At 41.9% G+C, this 22,541-nt stretch overlaps 1 protein-coding gene across 6 annotated transcripts in view; it reads left to right on the forward strand.

The window, feature by feature from the left end:
• LOC126889339 (uncharacterized) overlaps window positions 1-22,541 on the forward strand; it is a 137,756-nt gene that overhangs the window by 20,700 nt on the left and 94,515 nt on the right. For 4 of the 6 annotated variants that reach the window (XM_050657572.1, XM_050657574.1, XM_050657573.1 and 1 more), the window contains exon 4: window positions 7,172-7,305. The exons of 1 other annotated variant lie outside the window; for it this stretch is intronic. In XM_050657572.1, the coding sequence (XP_050513529.1) occupies window positions 7,172-7,305 (134 nt within the window). Of the gene's footprint in view, window positions 1-7,171; window positions 7,306-16,849; window positions 17,104-22,541 lie in introns of those variants that run through there. One more of the 6 variants, XM_050657577.1, reaches the window with a different exon arrangement.

Below are 22,541 nucleotides of genomic sequence, written 5' to 3' on the forward strand. Positions count from 1 at the left end.
AAAAAAAGATCGGAATTGCAAAAAAAATTATTTTCGCAATAACTGTTGTAAAAATTAGTGTACATGTTTGAAATTTTTGTCAAATAAGGGATCTTTGGTGCTTAATATGTGATAAAAATTTCAAAGCGATTCATTCAATTGTTTAAATTTTATTCGAATTGTTTATCTCAGAGAGCATTTTTTTTGCAATAACATAAGTCAGAAAAAAATGACGTTAGAACCATTCCACAGATGTTAAATAGAAGAGTATGAGCTATATTTTCAACTTGGTTTAAAAAAAAACGAATAAAAATGCATTTATTAATAATAAATAATTATGCAAAAGTATCGTAAATCGTTCCTTATAAACTTTTTGAATAACTTTTTCCAAAAAAATTAACTTTTTTACCATGTTTTAAGTGCACAACTACCAAGTAATGTTATTTATGGTAGGGGAGCCCAAGCGGGGATTTTTGCAGTTACTCGAGCGCGTCAGATTAGCATATGGGAGAAACCTGGTACCCTGCAGATGTACCTCTAACATATATTGGCTCTTAACACAGGGGAGTTCGTTAAGGGGGGCCCGAAAAAAAAAATCTATCCTTAAAAAAACTCGAAATTGTCAGATTAAGATAAGGTAAGTTAAGTACATGCAAAAGAGTGTATATTTCAAAAATCTGACGATTTGAGCCTGGCGTAAGGAAATGGGTGAGTCCCAAAGTTTCACAAGAAAAAAGCGAGTATTTAGCGAAATAATTGACAGATCGAAAAACTAAAAAATATGTGCCCAATATTTTTTAAAAATCTATCGAATGATACCAAACACGTCTTCCCGCGGAGAGGGGTGGGGGGTAAATTTAATATTTTAAATACGAATCCCGCGATATTTCGCGAAATGAACATCAGATCGAAAAACTGTAAAATACACTTATTCAATATTTTTGAAAAATCTATCGAATGGTACCAAACACGACCCCCCATGGATGTGGGGTGGGGGGTTACTTTAAAATCTTAAATAGGAGCCCTCATTTTTTTTTGCAGATTTGGATTCCTTACGTAAAAATAAGTAACTTTTATTCGAAACATTTTTTTGAATTATGGACAGATGGCGTTATAATCGGAAAAAACGATTGTTGGAAATGGAAAATTAAATTAAAAAATGGCAAGCGCCCACTAAAATGGAAAACTTTACTTAACTTTTTTTGGTTTTAGGACCTACTCTTCACAACCCAATAGGTCCCCAAAGCGCTCGAGTGACTGCACATTTAGCATACTTTGCTCCCCTACCATTATATCATAATTGATAAAAAATTGTAATAAATATATATAATTTCTTATATAACAAAATAAAAAGATTATAAGGACAGATTTACGATACTTTTGCATAATTATTTATTACTAATAAATGCATTTCTTATTCGCTTTTTTTAAACCAAGTTGAAAATATAGCTCATGCTCTTTCATTTAACACCTGTGGAATGGTTCTAACGTCATTTTTTTTTCTGACTTATGTTATTGCAAAAAAAAATGCTCTCTGGGATAAACAATGTGAATAAAATTTAAACAATTGAATGAATCACTTTAAAATGTTTATCACATATTAAGCACCAAAGAACCCTTATATGACAAAAATTTCAAAGCTGTACACTTATTTTTACAATAGATATTGCGAAATTATATTTTTTTGCAATTCCGACCTTTTTTCGCAATTATATTAACAATAAATGAGTATATCAAACTTTGTAATACGTCATTTTAAAGCTTTTTCCATAATCTCAAAGATATTTGTACTAAAAAACCATAAGTTTCACTGTTTTCCATTGATTTGAAAAAAAAAAGGGAAAAATGTCATTTTTTGACACTTAATTGTTTATAAATAAAAATGGCCGCCAGATCCTACGCAGGAAATAGTTAGAATTTGCTCTTATAGGTATTACCTGTCGAAAAAACGTTTCAGTACCCTGGCTGCTCGAGTGTCATGGAAAAAACCTTATTACCCTGGACTAATACCGAATTAATTGTTTTTCAAATAAGCAGACATAATTTGACCGTATAATAGTTCAAGACACTGTATAATTTGTTTAGTTTTTTTTGTAGATCCATTCATCATTCAATATTCGCTTGTCCACTGCTGGACATAGGTTTCCCTTATAATTTTCCATCTATTTCGATCTTGTGCCTCTAGCATCCAATTCCTATGACAACGTTTTAGATCATCAGTCCAACGTGTTGGTGGACGACCTCTGCTTCGGTATGCATCATCTCTTGGTCTTCATTCCAGTATCCGCTTTATCCATGTGTTATCTGTCATTCGAGCCACGTGACCTGCCCAGTTCCATTTCAGTGTTGCTATTCTCTCTACAGCAGCAGCCACTCCTGATCTTTGTCGTAACTGGCGGTTTGGATCTTGTCTCGTAGCGAAACGCCCAACATAACACGCTCCATCGCCTTTTGGGACACACGGATCTTTTGCACTGTTCTCCTTATCATGGTCAACGTTTCCGCTCCGTAAGTCAACAGTGGCAAAACACACTGATTAAAGGTTTTTCTTTTAAGGCATATTGGTATGTCAGACGACTTGAAAATATGGTCCAGCTTGCCGAAGGCTGCCTGAGTCAATCTTATACGATTTAGAGGCTCAACGGTTAGGTTGTCCTTTCCTATGCGAATCTCATGACCTATGTATTTATAAGCAAATACCTGGTCTATGGATCTTGTTCCTACGCATATATCTTCGCTGACTACAAGATTTGTCATCTGGGTTGAAGACCATTGTCTTCTGTCTCCATTCAGAAGGAGATTTAACTTCAAAAAGGCAAACTCACAAAAGTATGCAGACATACTAGATTCTGAGCCGCTACGTCTTGAGCCAAAAGTAGAGAACTACGAAAAATTTGTAGAAGTAATAAAAAATGTGTCTAGAAAAGCTATACCCAGAGGATGGAGGCAACAATATGTTCCCGTTTTGCCGGAATAGGCAAAACGGTTGACTGCGGAGCAGTCCTACTCCAACAGCTGAGTCAAGCCAGAAAGGAAAAGTGGATTGAAACCCTGGAATAAATGGACATGACACATAGTAGCAAAATAGCATGGAACCATCTAAAAAAACTTAGCGTTAGCCCAAAAGAACATAAGCCACCTTGCAAGGTTACAGCAACCCAAGTTGCTACTCAACTCTTTATGAATGGAAGAACTAAGAACACAAATAAAGACCCATATAATAGAAGAGGATTGAATCAGGAGACAAACCACCAAGGAACTCCTTTTACACTAAAAGAACTCCACGACGGTATGAACAGGTTAAAAAAACGGGAAAGCTGCAGGTGTGGATGATATATGCAGTGGACAAATCAAGCATCTAGGCCAAGGAGCCAAAAACTGGATCTTGCAACTTTACAACACGTGCTGCAAAGACTGCAAAATTCCAAAATCATGGAGAAAATCTAAAGTGATAGCCTTGTTAAAACCAGGAAAGGACCCAGAAAATCCCAGTAGCTACAGACCTATTTCGCTGTTGTGTCACTTTTTCAAATTATATGAGAGGCTCATCCTCGCCAGAAAAGAAAAAAATGTCGACAAGCACCTCATCCCACAACAAGGTGGATTCAGACCCGGCAAATCTTGCACCGGTCAAGTCCTCGCACTAACAGAACACATTTAAGTGGACTTTGAAGAAAAACTTATAACAGGGGCTGCTTTCGTAGATTTGACAGCAGCCTATGGCACAGTAAGGCACAAAACATTGCTCCGCAAATTATACAACACTCTCAATGACCACCATCTGGGTAAGGTCGTATATTCCTTACTGCAAAACAGACGTTTTTTCGTTGTGCTGGAGGGCAAAGTAAGTAGGTGGAGAATCCAAAAGAACGGCCTCCCACAGGGAAGTGTTTTAGCACCAATGCTTTTCAATATAAAAAAAAGACTAAGTTTTCACTCTAATGGCATATAAAACAACATAATGCTATTCTACATCCCACCAGAATGAAAACAATGGGAACCTTCTCTAGTTACACCTCCGAGGCTTCTACAATTTGCAATCCATACGGATGCTGAGACTAAGGAAGATGAGGGAATTCTACAATTTACAATTCACATCCCTCTTTACCGCGCTGAACAGATGGGACGTGAATTGTAAATTGTAGAATTCCCTCATCTTCCTTAGTCTCAGCATCCGTATGGCTTGCAAATTGTAGAAGCCTCGGAGGTGTAACCAGAGAAGGTCCCCATTGTTTTCATTCTGGTGGGATGTAGAATAGCATTACATATGTTGTTTTATATGCCATTAGAGTGAAAACTTAATCTTTTTGCTAGCAGTTGCCGCTAGGGCATCTATGCCATTTCGTTCATTGCAATCCGGGACTGCACGCTGGGGTTTGTTTTGGTTGGATCAGGGAGAGCAGCATATGTGCCTCCTGATGAGAGACTAATAAGTTACGAAACCGGTAGGTGCTTGCTGCACTCTCTGATTGGACTAGAATATGGTTCGGCTGTATTTTCGTTTTGCAACGAAATTGAAAATGGTTATTCATTTTTGCTTTTCAATATATATGTATATACAAACGACCAACCTACGCCGACTAAAACCAAGCATTTCCTCTATGCTGACGATCTAGCAATATGTGCTCAAGAAAATAGCTTTGAAGAAGTTGAGGAGAGGCTCGAAACTACCTTAAAAACAATGACAGTACTATCTGCAAAATTCCCTAAGACCCAGTCCCTCTAAAACACAAGTCTGCGCTTCCACCTTCGCGCAAAGGAAGCCAAGCGAAAACTCCAAATTGTGTGGAATGGTAATATAGTAGAGCACACAGACCAACCTATATATCTTGGAGTAACTCTGGACCGGTCCCTTACCTACAGACAACATTGCATAAAAACGAGAGGGAAAGTAACAACTAGGAACAGCATACTCAGAAAGCTAACGGGAAGTAAATGGGGTGCATGTCCTGGCGTCTTAAGAACAACGGCACAGCCACTGTGTTTCTCAACTGCTGAATATGCGTGCCCAGTTTGGTGCAGATCTACCCACGCTAAACAATTTAATACTGCGCTAAATGAAACATGCAGGATAGTAACGGGGTGCATGAAACCAACACCACTCTCAATCGTATATAAAGCAGCGGGTTTTGCAGAATCCTCAACACGCAGAGGCGTTTCAGAGCACATAGAGAAAGTTAAACAGATTGCGGACGAGCGACATACCCTATACAAAGCTCGAACACCACGAAAGCGACTAAAATCCAGGAAAAGCTTCCTTGGAACAGTGCAGGATGAACCGCCTGAATATTTTTTGCTCTTCCTCAGGGTCAATGGACCGGCCAGTCTTTAGATTTTAAAACTTGGAAAACTATGAATAGGATAAGAACGGGGGTCGCTCCAGTGAAATCAAACATGGTAAAATGGGGAAAAATAGACCAAGATGATGTGAACTGTGACTGGAGAAACGCAGAATATGGAACATATTTTTACATGCAGAAACTGTCCTTATCGGTGTACCCTCGAAGATTTGTGGCTCGCCAACGAACATGGAACCGACGTAGCCCGATACTGGGCCGAAATTTTATAAATGACATGTCGGGACACGATAAAGCAAAATAAAGTAAGTCATCTGGGTTTTAGATATATTTATTTTCAATCCACCGTCTGGCGAGGAAAGGTAGAGCTGATTTAAAAAATTTTTGGCCTCATCCTATCAGCTATTAGTACAATATCATCTGCAAACCTCAGATGGCTAATATTTTCTTCGTTTATGTTTATGCCCTTGCCGATCAGTTTTGCCTTTTACATATACCTATATTCCAAAAGCGTAGTGAACAGTTTCGGTGATATGGTGTCCCCCTGAGGTACTCCACGTTGTATCGGGAATTTCTGGGTTTGACGATCACCCACTCTAACACTGGCTGTTGCGTTTTGGTATAATATGTGTTTACTTATATTTATATAGCCATAGTCAATTCGGCATTCTGTAAAGGCTTCCAACATCTTTTGTTGACGTTTTTCTGTTTTTTTTTTGGTGTCGAAGGCTTTTTCATAGTCCATAAATATTATAGTTAGTGGTTTATTATATTCAGTACATTTTTCTATAAGATTTTGTATTACCAGTAGGTGATGGTTTGTTCCGTAGCCTTTTCTAAAACCCGCCTGTCAACGGCGTAACCAGGATGATCCTAAGGGGGGGGGGGGGTTAAACTTTAAAATAGCTTGATTTGTCAACAACACATAATGGTGTTAAGCGTATAGAGCTCAAAGATCCCAATGTTATAACCCCCCCCCCTAATTACGCCTATGCCGCCTGTTCTATGTGCTGATAAAATTCCAATCTATTTTCTAATCGTTTCGTAATTATTTTTGTAAATAGTTTATAAATCTGGGAAAGTAGACTTATGGGCCTGTAATTTCTGACGTCGGTAGCATCAGCTTTTTTATGAAGTATGATAATTTCTGCGTTGTGCCACTAAGTTGGTGTTATTGCTTCCTGAAGACATCTAGTGAATAGTTTGGCAAGGACCTGATATAGCTATTTGTATAACAAGGGAGGAAAGTGCTACTTTTCCTCCCGAGAATGAAGTTTACTGCCCGACGCGTAGCGGAGGGCAGTAATCATTCAAGGGAGGAAAAGGCACTTTACTCCCATGTTATACATATGATTTTTCCACCTTCCTCAAATAACAAGTCATTTTTTCATTTTTACTTAATTTATTTACGTAACTAACCAACAAAATTTATTAGAACCGTTGTTAGAACTAAAACTAACAAGTAGGTACAATATAACTGTCAACTGTCAAATATAAGTCAAATTATTAATGTAAACATCGTTAAATCAAAATACCAAGTTGTTGTTTTTTACCATTCTGCAAAATACAGGGTGTTCTATAAATAAACGTTAAAATGTATGGATACTTACGTAATAGAAAATAGAGATTGTACAGGGCGTCAATAAGTTATATTTCATGAATGAAATACCATGACGTCACTTTTACTTTTCCTCCCTAGGGAGGAAAAATAAAAGTACAACTTTGCTCCCTACAAGCAGGTCCGGAAAAGTATACTTTCGGTAGAGATAGGTGGAACTAATCTTTTTCCAGCCCCTTTCAAGGCATCTGCCACTATTTCATCGCCTCCTATTTCATCATTAATTGAAGTTATCTACTATGGAATATTTGAAATATATTCTATATTGTTTTTTTAGATTGTATGGAAATCAGAGCAGTAAAAAGTTGTATAAGAAAAATTAGTACCCACATAACTGCGTCAAGCGTAAGGTTTAATATGGGAAAACTATCCAATATTAAAGATACTGTACTTCTTGCTCCTCCTCTAAATGTAAGTCAAACTAAAATTTTAGAGCAAAATCTTATTTTTTTTTCACTATGTACGTTTTATAACTTAAAGCCGGCCACTCATGATTCTGCGGTGTGGTTCGACAAGATTGTCGATGATATCGATGACTGTCGATGCAGTACTGCAGCAGACAGGCCAGGACCTCAATTTTTGACTTTTCGCTTCGTTATCGAACGTATTCGCTTCGTATCTTTTTAGTGTACAGATAGCGAATGATCGATGTATCGCACCGTCTATAATGTTCTAAGGTCCTACTAAGAAATAAGAAAAGTCAATTACCTTAAATCTACGACTTCCGAAGTCTCAGCAAACACACGAACTGGTTGACGTCCTCTGCGATGGCGATGAGACACCACCTCTAGTATCCGCCACTGTCTTACTGCTCCCGGGTCCCAGCTAATCCGCCATTTAGTGTTCCAAGTCTACACTCTAGACGACAACTTCGGACATAGTTAGTACGGTATTACGCGAATTCGTATTTTTTTCCGCAGATCACTAGTAGTTCCGATCGCACCCCTTTCCTCAAGGAATTAATCCGTAACAAGAAAAAAAATTACCCTTCGTTCGCTTACACACACGCCGAGCAAAACAAAACATTCCAATCGTCTTTTATTTTGACCGTTCTTCGCAGCGCACTCCCCAAAGAACAAAATAACACTGCCATAAAATCCTCGAATCTGTTTTTCTCTCGTCTCTTAGAAGTTTCAACACCCAACAAACGAAATCATAAATCCCTTTTACTATCCTCCAAAATGCACCTGCTCCTATCGCGTGTCATAAACATTTTCATTCTCAGCCGCCGACGAAAAACACCTCATTTTACACGGAAAGAATTTGTTACCGGGACCAACAATACAGGCACCCGGTTGACGGCCGTAAAACCAGGGACGTTACATCACTCCCCTCCACATAAAAAGATTGCCCCAAGGGCAATCCTTTTCAATCCTCTATACGATATCTAAGGGGTTTTCGCCTCTCTCGCTGAGGCCGGCCTCCTCTTGATAACCCAGGTTCCTCCACGGTTGCTTCGTTAATTATGTCTAGGATTTCCTCGTCACCCGAACTTTCCCCTACTTCTGCCGCTACCATCTGCTCTTCTTCACTGCTGGTGTCCGCAAGCTGCTGCAAGTCCCGCAGTTCTTCACTGAGACCGGAGTCATCTGTCCAGAACTCACTCTCGCCAATTCCATCGGAGGTTGGAGTGTATCGCTGTGGAGGCCTTCTCGTTCTTGGGGCTATCACTCTCGATTCGTCCGGAACGTCTCCAATATCTGCCGTACCCCCTAAGTCATCGTCGTCAACCTCTGGCTCTCTTGCATAACCCCATACAATCTCTCCTTCCTCGTCGCTTCCCTCGTCGTCGGTCATCCTGGGTCTCTCCTCTACTCCATCTTCTATTATTCGCGGAAGGGATAACGTAGGTTTTGCTTGGTTGCCGATTTGTTCTTCCGATACGTCTGGATCTTCCCAGGCTTTATAATATTTTAGCCGATCTATGTGGTAAGTTTGGGTCTTACCGTCGCCCTTATCTACCACGTAGTTCACAGCCCCGCGTTTTTCTATGATTTTGTATGGCCCACTCCATGGTTTGAAAAACTTCTTACTGACTCCGCTGGGCACGATCGGATTTTGAATATATACATAATCACCCTCCTTTAAATTTCTCTCGTGCCTTCCCCGATTCATTCTCTCGGCATTAGTTTGTTCTAGTTTCCGCGCTTGTTCTGCTGCTAATATATAAGCCTCGTCCAGTCGCCTTCGCAGTTCCGCTGGGTAGCTTAACTCTCCTCGGTCATCTATTCTCGGTCCCACGTCACAGTCAAAAGGAATATGTACTTCCCTCCCAAAGGTTAACCAATTTGGGGTGAACCCCGTAGCATTATGTTTCGCACTCCGGTAAGCCATTAGCGCCAGTCCTATATGTTCGTCCCAGTCCAGTGCCTTACTGTTCACATAATGCTTCACCATTCCAATAAGTGTTCGGTGCAATCGCTCCACCCGTCCATTTACTTGGGGCCGATACGCCGTGGTTTGAATCTTCTTGATTCCCAATAGTCTACAAACTTCTTTCATTAGCTCCGAAACAAAATTTGTCCCTTGATCCGTCAGTAACCGCTCCGGCGCTCCATGCCGAAGGACGACCTCGTTCACAAAAACACGCGCCACAGTTTCGGCCGATAAGTCTTTTATGGGTATCGCCTCAGCATATCGCGTAAAGTGGTCTACGTACGTCAAGAGATATTTATTACCTCTCTGCGTTTGTGGCAAAGGACCCACTATATCCATTCCTACCATTTCGAGAGGTCTAGACGTATGGTATGGTTCACAAATGGGCACCCTATTTACACTTTTCGTCCGTCCACATTCTCTACAGTCCTCAACATGCTTTCTTACGTCCTTTTGCATGGTTTCCCAGTAAAACTGCGACTCCGCCCGCTGAAGTGACCGCTGTACCCCACAATGTCCCGCACTCGGTTCATCATGTGTCCGCTTCAACACCCGATTTCTCATTTTTACGGGTACTACGACTCGCCACCTACCGCCCGTCACTTTGTATAGTACGCCGTCCAAATCCTTTCGATATTCCTCGCTACCACTGTTGACATAGCGCTGGCACTCGTTATCGGACTCTTGAGTTCTTTTGATCCACTCCCGATCTATTGAGTAATCTTCATCGCGCCTAACATTTGCTACGGCTCTACTTAAAGCGTCCGCGTTTACGTGTCTCTTTCCCGACTTATACACTACCTCATACTCGTACTCGGCCAGTTTCATTTGCCATCTCGCTAGTCTAGACGACGGATCTTTCACCTGCAACGTCCAACGTAACGGCGCATGATCGGTGATTACGCTAAACCTCCGCCCGTATAAGTAGCACCTAAACTGACCGATTCCCCAAACCATCGCTAAAAGTTCCTTCTCCGTTACCGAGTAGTTTCTTTCCGCCGTGTTGAGTTGCCTTGAAGCGTAGGCTATCGGATGCTCTTCTCCTCCAAGTCGCTGTGACAAAACCGCACCTGAAGCTAGTCCCGACGCATCAGTCGCTAGGATGAAGGGCAGTTCAAAATCTGGATAGCGCAATACGGGGTGTTTCGACAAACTCTCTCTTAGTCGGTCGAACGCTTCCACTCTAGTTGGGGTCCACTCAAACGTAGTTTCCACTCTTATTAGTTCCGTTAGCGGCTTAGCTATTTCCGCATACCCTTTTATGAACCGCCGATAATATCCCGTCAACCCCAGAAAGGCGCGTACTTCTCGCACCGTCTTCGGCCGCGGATATGTGCGTATTGCTACAACCTTCTGTGGGTCAGGTTTTACACCTGCGCTGGTGACTAAATGACCCAAATATATCAGTTCACTCATCATGAACTGACATTTCTTAAGGTTCGCTTTAACACCTACTTCACGTAGCCGCTGTAAAACATTTCGCAACCGCCTATTGTGTTCCGTCTCATCCGCTGCAAAGATCACTACGTCGTCCAAGTAAACATAGCACTCCGTCCCCTTTATTCCCATTAGTACCGGGTCAATGAATCTCTGGAACGTCGCTGGTGCTCCTGACAGTCCAAACGCCATCCGGTTATATTCATAGTGTCCATCAATCGTATTGAACCCAGTCTTCTCTCGGTCCTCTGGTCTGATCTCAATCTGATGGTACCCGCTGGCTAGATCAATGGTCGTGTACCACTGGCATTTTCCCAACCGATCCAATGTTTCATTTATGTTGGGAAGGGGATAGGTGTCCGCCCTTGTCACCGCGTTCAACCCCCTAAAATCAGTACAAAACCTGTACTTTGCCTCCTCCCCCTCCAGTGCCTTTTTCTTTACCAACACCACTGGCGCTGCCCATGGTGAAGTCGACGGTGCAATTATACCCTTGTCCAGAAGATCCTGTATTTGCCGTCTCATCTCGTCCTGCAAGCGGAAAGGCACTCTATAAGCCGGTTTAGCTATCGGGGCAGCATCCCCCGTGATGATCTTATGTTGCACCTGATTAGTACATGAGAATTCCCCCTCCGTCTCTGCATCCATCACATCGCGGTATTCAAGCAATATCTCCCCTATATTTTTTTCCTGCCCAACTGACAAGTGGGCCAACTTCTCGTGAATTTCCTCTGTGAAGTCGGACCCTTGAGATTCAACTCTCACCTGTCTCACCATCTTGGTATTATCTCGAGTGATTATTGCCGTCTTTCCTACGACTCTTCCCGAACTTAGCTCCACGGGTTCCTGGTTACAATTTATGAACTTCACCCATACATTATCTCCCATTCGCGTTGCCATCACTCGGTTCACTCTAACACCTGATGGTAGGTGTCCAAACTGCTCGACAATTATTTCCTCTGGTTGGTTCGGTCCTCTAATTTTGGCTTTTAGTATGGTTTCGCTCCAGGCTGGCAGGTGGGCCCTACTTTTTAGTACCACTTCAGCTGGCTCCCAATTTTTCTGACAGACTCCGCCGCAAATTGCTCTTATTCGCCGATCCTTTGGTGCCCGCTGAATCTCGCCATCTATTACTTTAAAATACTCTCCTTCATCCATATGATCTCCCTGAATCTGAGTCCTCTGCAAACACACAAATTCGTCTTCCTTGCTCCTTCCATTTTCCTTTGTTTCTTTGAAATATTCCCGTACAAACTCGACATGTTTCTTCTGGTTCTCTCTATGCTCTTCACTTTGGTGCGAAATAATGGGGATATTGTCCTCCTCTGCCTCAAGTAACTTAAAACGATTCTTCAATTCTATTCCACCACGTATCCCACTTTCATCAGCTGTACGCTTTATCGTCTTCTTTCGTTCCCTATTCGTTTTGCTTTTGCTCGCTGTACACTGCCGTGCATTTTGTTCCATCACTCCTTTGATTACTTCCCAATATTTATCCCGCATTACATATTCTGTCAACGCTTGCCTCTCACAGCATCTCTTGTCGGGTTGCAAGACCTCTCGAATCCTTTCTGCTAACTTAATCTTTCCCTTAAGGTTAAAATGGAATCCCTGCTTGGTATAATCGCTTCTCCTTGTGCCGCTGTATATATCGACCAGGTCTACATTCATATGTATCTGCATCACCATTAACAAGTCCAAATTATGTTGACGGATGTCTTCTACAACAGTAGAACCTGACACTACGTCGAATCGTTTTGGTAGATTACAGAGAATAATCTTAGGTTTTTCTGTCTTCACAAATAACCTCGCTCTTGCATCATTTGCTTGCTCTTGTTGTTTCCGCCGAATATCGTTGGTGCCCGTTAACAAAACGAGGCAATCATTAGTTACAAGTGTACTCGTCCGTTGCTGTACCCCATTAATAATATCTACAGTACCATGACCTGTCCAAACCATTTCCTCGATTTCCCATTCATCTCCAATCCATCGCTGAAGAAGTGGTTTCAGGAAGCGTCCATGACTATCCGCTGCGATCACTAATGTTCGTCGAGCAGAAGTTTCCTTACGGTTAACCCCCCTACCGTCATTTCCTAGCTTTTTCATTGTTGTCTCCACATGATACTCCTTGATTTCGTTTCGCTGTAAATCAAATGTTACTTTTCTCCTTTTACCTCCCAGTATCTCGTGAGTGACTTTCCGTATAACAGGTATCATGGCCTCCTTCGTCCGCAATTCATTTCTATTAACGTCGATCACCAGTCCAAGTCGTTTCATCAGATCGAGTCCCAATATACCTTCAGCTCCACAGTCCACATCGACTATCCATACCTCATGTATGGCTGCGGTATCACCGATGGTTACGTTTAGCTTCTGCTTACCCTGGATGCGCTGACATACCCCCGTCACCCCCGTAATGGTCTCGCTTCGGCCGGTGATAACTGGTACACCCTCCACAGCTTCTCGCAGTAAGGTTACATCGGCTCCCGTATCCACTAAAACTTTTCTATTAGCCCCTTGAAAATCGGCGGTAATTATCAAGGATGTTACTCCCCCTGCGGTTACGGCCGCTTTCCCAATATATCCCCCTCCAGTTTTCTGGGCCATCTCCAAGCTAGGGGAACCTGGAGGGCCACCTAGTTTGGGGAAACGCTACGGCTTTCAGCCCGTCTTCCGGCTAGGCTCGCATAATCTTCCACCCCCCTGTCTGACTTATCTGATTCCCATGGCCGTTGTCGCCGCGAAAATGGGCCCCTCCTCGCGGATGTTCCAGTATTTTGGCACTGTCTCCACACGTGACCGCCATATCCACAATTATCGCATATGGTCTGTGGACATGTGTTTATAAAGTGCCCCGGTCGCCCACACTGAAAGCATTCTTCGTTGCTCGCCCTTTTCCCCACCCGTGTTCCTTCTTCCGGTTTCCAACGTGACTCTCCACTCTTCTGGTTACCCAGATGTATCGTGCACTCCCGTGTCCAGTGACCAACCTGTCCACACCTCCTACATGGGGTGTACGGTACTCTGCGCAGTGATCTCTGCCGCTCTCCTTGCACTTCTCCAGCCGGATTCGCCCTATCATGCCATTTACTCCCGCCCGCTACTATAGCATCTGCGCGGTTCATCTTTACAAATCCTTCCTTCTTCTCACCTTCGATCCGCCGAATTCCTCTTCGCTCGCTGCTATTGCTTACTACCGTCGCAAAGCTCTCCTCAGAACCGCTGCTGTTTGCGTCTTCTTCCTCTAGTTCCTTCCTCACCTTCCTTACTCTTTTCCGGTCACCTTCCTCTCCTATGTCCTTCAACATATCCAATACCACCGTCAGGGTATTTACTCCCTTCCTAGCCTTCACCACACGTCGTACCTCGCTATTTAAACCCTCCATGAATACTCCCAAGATCATCTCCTCTCGAATCTCATTCGCTACTTGCTTTTCCTCTTCTTTCTCATATTCTTTCACAACATAGCGCGCCGCTGTTCTACACCTATCAGCGAATCTCCGATAATTTTCCCCCTCCTTCCGTCAGATGTTCATTAGTTTCGCCATTTCCTCCACTCTGTCTTTTTTCACCCCAAACCGCTGCAATAGCAACCCTTTTATCTCCTTCCATGTCCATCCCTCTTGCTTCTGACTCGTCGCATTTCGCAAAAATTCTGCCGACTCGCCAATCATTCTTCGTCTCACCAAATCAGCTGTGTTCTGCTCAGTCCACCCATTAATTTGCTGCAACATCTCTACTCTCTCAACAAACTCCTCTACACTCATCTCTCCTTCGCTACCACACCATTCTTTCACCTCTCTGGCACCTATCATTTCCACCCTCCTATTTCCGGCCATTCTCAGTTCTTCCATTTCCTTCCTCAAATAGTTCAGTTCGTTTTGTGCGACCCTCTGTCTCTCATCTTGTAACTTGCATACTTCCTCTCTCGCCTTTTCTAACTCTTGTTTCAACCTATCTACCTCGTCACCAACTTCCGCCATGGTTTTTAGAGGCAAAACAAAACCCCAGTCTTACACCCGTCGGCACCGTGCCTTTCGCTTGGTTCTCGTCACACCTATACCCCGAGTAGACGGCCCAATGTCCACGACAACTAATAACTAATCTATCCCACCGCTGCCACCATTGTATCGCACCGTCTATAATGTTCTAAGGTCCTACTAAGAAATAAGAAAAGTCAATTACCTTAAATCTACGACTTCCGAAGTCTCAGCAAACACACGAACTGGTTGACGTCCTCTGCGATGGCGATGAGACACCACCTCTAGTATCCGCCACTGTCTTACTGCTCCCGGGTCCCAGCTAATCCGCCATTTAGTGTTCCAAGTCTACACTCTAGACGACAACTTCGGACATAGTTAGTACGGTATTACGCGAATTCGTATTTTTTTCCGCAGATCACTAGTAGTTCCGATCGCACCCCTTTCCTCAAGGAATTAATCCGTAACAAGAAAAAAAATTACCCTTCGTTCGCTTACACACACGCCGAGCAAAACAAAACATTCCAATCGTCTTTTATTTTGACCGTTCTTCGCAGCGCACTCCCCAAAGAACAAAATAACACTGCCATAAAATCCTCGAATCTGTTTTTCTCTCGTCTCTTAGAAGTTTCAACACCCAACAAACGAAATCATAAATCCCTTTTACTATCCTCCAAAATGCACCTGCTCCTATCGCGTGTCATAAACATTTTCATTCTCAGCCGCCGACGAAAAACACCTCATTTTACACGGAAAGAATTTGTTACCGGGACCAACAATACAGGCACCCGGTTGACGGCCGTAAAACCAGGGACGTTACAATCGATAACGAAGCGAATGATCAAAAATCGAGGTCCAGTCTGTCTATGGTAAAATTGTACGATTTCGTTGGATGCACGGTCACACACGATCAAAATTTTTGCCAATTTAGTCGAATTCGACAAGATTGAACGACGCCGCTATTGAAATGTTGGCTATCCTGATCCCCAAGTACATGTAAATCAGGTTGGCCATATTGACAGTACAAGTAGTCTAATAAAATGGTCGTCACGAAGTGTTGCATGTGAATTATGTCTCCCAGTAAATATACCTAATTAATAAGTACTCGGCAAGCTTCCTTCTCCAAAAGGTTATGGACTCCAGTTTTACATGTCAAGAGTACATTCAATAAGAAGTAAAGTTTTTTAGTGTTGCTGTTTATACCGACCGGCAGTGTTGTGAGTGACCGCAAAAAAAATGGCAGTCCAAGGTTTAAATGGCTCGAATTCAACCGTGAGTTTGTATCCGCAATTAACATCTACGAACTTTTCGTCATGGAAATTTAGATTAGGCAATCTTCTAGATGCCAAAGGTGTTAAAGATTTTATTACCACTGAAGTAACTGCAACGCAATTCACACAATTGTCAAGAGACGAGCAAAATCAACATAAAAAGCACTATGCAACAGCAAGGTCAATCATTGTCACATGCATTACAGATGAACATTTAGAATATATTCGTGACTGTGACTCAGCATTCGAAATGATAAAAAGTTTAGAAAAAGTGTTCTTTCTCGTTTATATGTGCGGAAAAAGTTGTTAACGTTGAAATACAAACAAGGTATCGATTTACAAAAATTTTTCGCTGAATTCGATTCTTTAATCCGAGAGCTTGAATCGACTGGAACTACAATCGAAGAAGATGACAAGGTATGTCACCTCTTGTTGACAATTACAGATACGTTTGACACTGGGTGCGTTCGGACGACCACAGCGGCTGTACAGCTGAGCCAGCAGTAGCTGTCAGACGTCACCGCTGGAAGTCAGCCGCTGAGAGATTTACTAAGCTTTCCCTATCACGGCTGGATACAACCACTCAGCCGATATCTGCTGACAGTCAGCCGCTATGGTCGTCCGAGCGCACCCATTGTATTACTGTTTTGGAAACATCAAATGATAAACTAACTGTTGATTTCGTTAAAGCAAAATTATTAGATGCAGAATTGAAGCTGAAAAATAATGTACAAGTAAGTGAAGAATCCTCTTTTTATACGAAGCAATACAATAAAAAACCCCGATGCTCATTTGTGGACTTAAAGGCCATCTAGTGTCCAATTGTTTCAGAAAAAACAATAATAATTATAATAATCGAGGGAGATTTTTTCTAGGAAATAACTATTCCCGTGGCAGAAGAGCCAATAATGATACACAAGGTAAACAGAATACACATGTAGCCGAAGACGAAGTAAGTTTTATCACAGCCCTACCAGCTGAAAATCGCAAGAATGATGACAGCCAAATTTCGTTTATAATAGATTCTGGAGCATCACAGAATATAGGCAGCAATAAATATAAACAATTTATAAGTAATATTATTGAAATTGAGCCTGTTGGCATTAAAATAGCAGATGGAAAAGTGATGACCGCTCGTACAAAAGGTAAATTAAAAGTTTATTACAATGAAACTCCTATTAACATTGATGTTCTCATTTTAAATGAATTAGGATATAATTTATTATCAGTCAGTAAACTAAACAGTTTAGGTTTCACAGTAGTATTTAAAGAAAATAAGGCTGAAATAAGAAAAAAGAACTTTAAACTTATTTGCTATAAACATAAGAGTAACTTATTTGCTGTAAATTTTCAATTAAATAATTTTCAATCTAGTTTAGTAGCAAAGCATAGCGATAAAGACTTATGGCATTTACGTTTAGGACACGTAAATAGAAGGGGACTACAATTGTTGGGACTTCCGTATTCAGATAAATTATGTGACTCATGTTTACAAGGAAAAGCCACAAGGCAACCTTTTAAAGAAAATATATACAAAAAATCCTCTAGAGTTGGGGAACTTTTACATGTTGATACTTGGGGACCATCCAAAGATCCCACATTTTCTGGTGAAAAGTATTACTCAGGCCCGGACTGGGCCGCCGGCCCACCGGCCTGCGGGCCGTTGCGCCTTTTGCCTTGGTTAGTATCTATCCATTAAAAAAATTAAACGCTGAAATTTTTTTTAACCTTTACACAAAAATGATGCAGCTATGATTCCCCTCAAAAATGTTTTTACTTGCTTCTGATTTCGCCGTTTGGCACCGAAGGCGCACCAGAAACCTACATAATAAAGCCAGTGGGTACAATAAAATACCAGATATCAGATAATCAAATAGCTTAGATACGATACGCGGCTCCCTCGACGACCATTTTTACTATTCGGGCGCCGTTCGTAGGTTCAATATCCGCTGTTATTGGGTATAAATAGCTTAGATGCGACGCGCGGCGCCCTCGAAAACTATGTTTGTTATTCGGGCGCCTTTCGTGGGTATCAATTTTCGCTGTTTCTTTTATAAAAAAATAGCTTAGATGCAACGAGCGGCACCCTCGAAGACCATTTTTACGATTGGTGCACCTTTCGTGGGTATCAATTTCCACTGTTTATCAAATAACGGATATTTATACCTATGGAAGGCGCCCAAATCGAAAAATGATCTTCGAGGAAGCTGCACGTCGCATCTAATAAGCTATTTGATTATCTGATAAATGATACAAAGAGTGTTACATCCCACAATTGGACTAAAATATACAGGTGTGGTTTTCAGTGCTCCAAAATTACATTATACATGCAGGATTGTTGTGTCCCAAACTCCTAAATAATGAAGCCAGTGGGTACAATAAAATACAACTGTATCAGGTATCCGATAATCAAATAGCTTAGATGCGACGCACATCGCCCTCAAAGACCATTTTACGATTCAGGCGTCTTTCGTAGTGTCAATATCCGCTGTTTCTATTATAATAAGTAGCTTAGATCGACGCGCGACGCCCTCGAAGATTATTTTTATGATTCGGGCGCCTTTCATGGGTATCAATTTCCTTCTATTATAAAAAATAGCTTAGATGCAACGAGCGGCGCCCTCGAAGACTATTTTTACGATTGGGGCACCTTTCGTGGGTATCAATTTCCGCTATTTATCAAATAACGGATATTTATACGCGAAAGCACTACGCGTCGCATCTAAGCTATTTGGTTATCTAATACCTGATCTCTCGATCAACTCCTTCACATCCTCGCATATCGAACCAATCAAGCCAAGAGCATCCACAAAAAAACACAACATCCCATCCTTCCTGATTTGAAAATCTCTTTAGATCGCCATCTTCATCTTTCCGTTTCTTCCTTTTGCTCGCTAGTTCAAAACTCACATACTTAAGTAAGCTGAGCGATTGTTCTTACAAACCAGTCCAGCTTATGACACTGTTTAGAAGTGATGTGGAAACCAGCGAGAGGTCCAGAAAGGATTCACTATTACTTCTTACGACCGTAGGTGGCTTTCCGTCATTTAGCACGGTAAGCCCCATGGCGTGGATCCATTCTGATAGGTATTCCCCTCTCGAAGCGGGACGTTTGGTGAAACATAACAATTGTACGCCAGCCGGTCTTCAACTTATGCCTTACCAACATACCTACTAACATTCTTAACAGAGTGTCTGGTGATTCCAATACCTCGGTTCACCACGTATACGGTCACGTCAGATCTCCTCTCTTTAACGATTCTCTGTCGAAAGACCAAATGTCATACCTTCCTTTTGTGCGAGTGCCTCTGCAACGTCGTGAACGGCACTCGTCCTTCGCACATTTACTTAAAGGAACTGCGTATTACATGATTCTTATCTTTCTAACTTACTTACCCATACGCTGTCTGATTTCTGGTCCTAGGTGTTTTCACCCACTCTTTTCTCATCGCTTGTGGCAGGGTGTCTCTTGAGGCCCCGCTTTTCCAGGATCAGTTTTTTACACTCCGGGCACTGTACGCTGTCGGCACTGTGACCGGATTCTTTAAAAGTGAGGGAGAAAGTCGTCTCACTACTGCACTCTCGTGACTGGTGCCCCCTCTTTACCACATCTGTAGTAGGAGTCCTCCCTGTTTTCTCTCTTGTAGCCCGTTTTACTATGCCTGAACTGCAGGCATCTAAAGCACCCCTGGACACGCAGTCTCTCTTGTATCTTGCATGAGTTCCAGCCAATAGGTAAAGTTCTCTTTCCAGTGCCATCTTGGCTGCGATACGTGTCAGTCCAAACCTTGACGTTTGTGTTCTCTATTTTCCCTTATACAGACGAGTTTGATGTCGTCAGGCTCCCTGCCGCCGGTATACCTCCAAACTTGTCTCAGGATTTCTACCTTGGGACTCCTCCGTCTATATCAAATAGGTACACCTGGACCTGATAGCTCCGGACAACCTCTACTGCGTTTCCCTCCGTGCGGGCCACGATAGTCTTCTTCAGGCGCTCGGTCTGTTCTTTCCCTGTCACCGAGGATGAGGTCCCCTCTTATGACTTCTTTAGTGCTTTTAACGCTAATCCCCTTCTTCCTCGTGTCTACCGTACCCTTGGATTTGCTTGAGCAACTCGGCGTAGGATTTTCTGCCTCCCTTCACGTTCACCTTCTAAGCCTCCACTCTCCTTTCCCGAGTTTATACTCCTACAGCGCGAGGTGGAGGTCCACACCCATAAAGGTGAGTTCCAGGAGCTTCCCGAGGTTGCTACCTCTGTAGTCCCCACTACTCTTAGATATGCCTCTCTGGTCTCCAGTGTCTCCATGTCTTCCCTCAATTTATAAATAATTACCAGTAGTCTCTCGTCCCCGTCCATTTCCGTCACCCTTGTCTCTACGGGGGACTATGAAAATAGTCTGACGGTTTGCTCGGTTCTCTTCCTTCTAACTCTTTCTTGTAATTGTAGTCATAGTATTAAGTTGGAGGTACTTCACCTCTCCTGGTGTGTTTGCACCTCCTACACATATTCCCAGTTCATGTTTTTCCCTTATCAGTTCGTGAAACCTTTCTTCCTCACTGAAAAGTCCATGTTCCATGACCACTACTAAGTCGCCTGCATGTGTATTCCCTTTTCCCGGTTTAGCGACCGTATAGTGATCCTCTTCCAATTCGACTTTATAATATCCTTTATTTTTTCAAAGCCTCTTTCCCCTGAGTTCAGGACCGTTGCAATCAATTTTATCTCTTCTTTACTAAGATTTTCGGGAAAGAACTCGTCAAAATCCATCTGTGTGGAGACTCGTACAGTCTCCCTAGTCGTTTTTTTCCTCACCGGTTTTCTACACTATTCTATTTATTTTCTTAATGCTGCCGAGGGCGACTTGTCTGAAAGTAACCTCTATGTCTTCGTTGACTCTCTTAAAGGTTTTGTACTTCATTCTTGATCTCGACCTTAATGTTTGTTTGGTCGGACATTAATTTCACTAAATTATTTGTAACGCTGGTAAGTTTCTCCATTGCTCTTACCATGTCCGTTATGTCCGAGCTCTCCTCCTTCTCTCTAAGTCTCTAGGTGTTTTCTCCCCCAAGTGAGTAGCTCCTTTGCAAGGTTGTCTCCTCTGGAAGATCCCTCTTGATCAGGTCGCTACCCCTGACTGGAGATCTTCCAACAGATCTTCTTCCGAAGATCATAGTCTCCTCCTTCCTCTTTTCCTCTTCGCTGAGTACTTTCCCTTTGTTCCCTTTACTACAATGAACACCTTATCATCTCATTCATAGCTTGTTCCAGGGTGACTCGCTCCATTATCCCTTCGTTTTGTTTTTTTCCCTTTTTCCTGCATGATTAAATACTTATCCATATAGTTGCCACGAGTAGGGGCGAGATATACTGTCTGGCGAGGCAGTGCGCCCTTGCCAACGCTAAGGCTTGAATTACAAAGGAGTTTCACCAGTTAGGCACGGATCGCCTGACACCGTGTGTGGTTGCGGATTTTTTATCGAGGTTTACTTTTATGCTATATGGAATTTAGTAAAATATTTGAAGAAATTCAAAAGGTGGCTTCTATTGAACACAAATCATCATCATTTTTCTTAAATGTTTTTGAACCAATAGATTCTTTTGTAGTAGCAAGTGAAAATTACTCACATTTTTCGAAAACTGTTTTGGAGTCTTCAGAGAGTATCAAAGAGTGTAGCAGAGTAAAACGGATACTTGGAAACTGAAGCTATATTTTTGTGGAATCTTAATATAATTTACTATTCCCAATAAAAATAGTAAATTATTTTATGGATTTAATTTAAAATTAGTAGTATTGATTTACTTTACACGCATTTTACAAAAAAGTTTGATGTCAAAGCTTAAGAGGGAGGTCTGGCGCCATTGTTTAGATATTAGGTTGGCGCCTTTTTTAGAATTTGGACTGGCGCCTTTTTTATAATTTGGGTTGGCGCCTTTTTTATGAGCCAGTCCGGCCCTGGTATTACTTATCAATTATTGATGATTTCTCACATTTTAGTGTTGTATATTTAATGACAAGAAAAAGCGAAAGCGAATCACATCTTATTAATCATATTGAAAAATTAGCTGCAGAAGGCAGGAGAGTATCTAGAATAAGAATGGATAAAGGTGGAGAGATGTCTTCTAAATATTTTAAAAACTATTGTATACAACATGGTATAGTACAAGAATTTACTGCAGGGTACACACCTCAGCAGAATAGTATAGCCGAACGACTTAATCGTACTATTTTAGACAAAGTAAGAGCAATGTTTGTAGAAACCAATCTTCCAAAGAGTTTGTGGGGAGAAGCAGTTAGAACAGCTGTTTATCAGCTTAATCGAACTCCATCACGAGCAATTGAATTACAAGTACCAGCAGAAATATACTTAGGCAGACTTGACTTGTCTAAACTCAGAGTTTTTGGTTCAAAAGTGTGGTACTCTACCAAAGCAAAGTAAATTAGAACCAAGAGCAAGTAAAGGTGTAATGGTTGGATACAGTGGTGCTGGTTATAGAATTTGGAATCCACTGACCAAACAAATCAAAATTTCAAGAGATGTTGTTTTCGATGAAACACAGTATAAATATTCTCCAGAAATATCG

Source organism: Diabrotica virgifera, chromosome 8 (assembly GCF_917563875.1).
Source record: "Diabrotica virgifera virgifera chromosome 8, PGI_DIABVI_V3a".
NCBI classification, from domain to species: Eukaryota; Metazoa; Arthropoda; class Insecta; order Coleoptera; family Chrysomelidae; genus Diabrotica; species Diabrotica virgifera.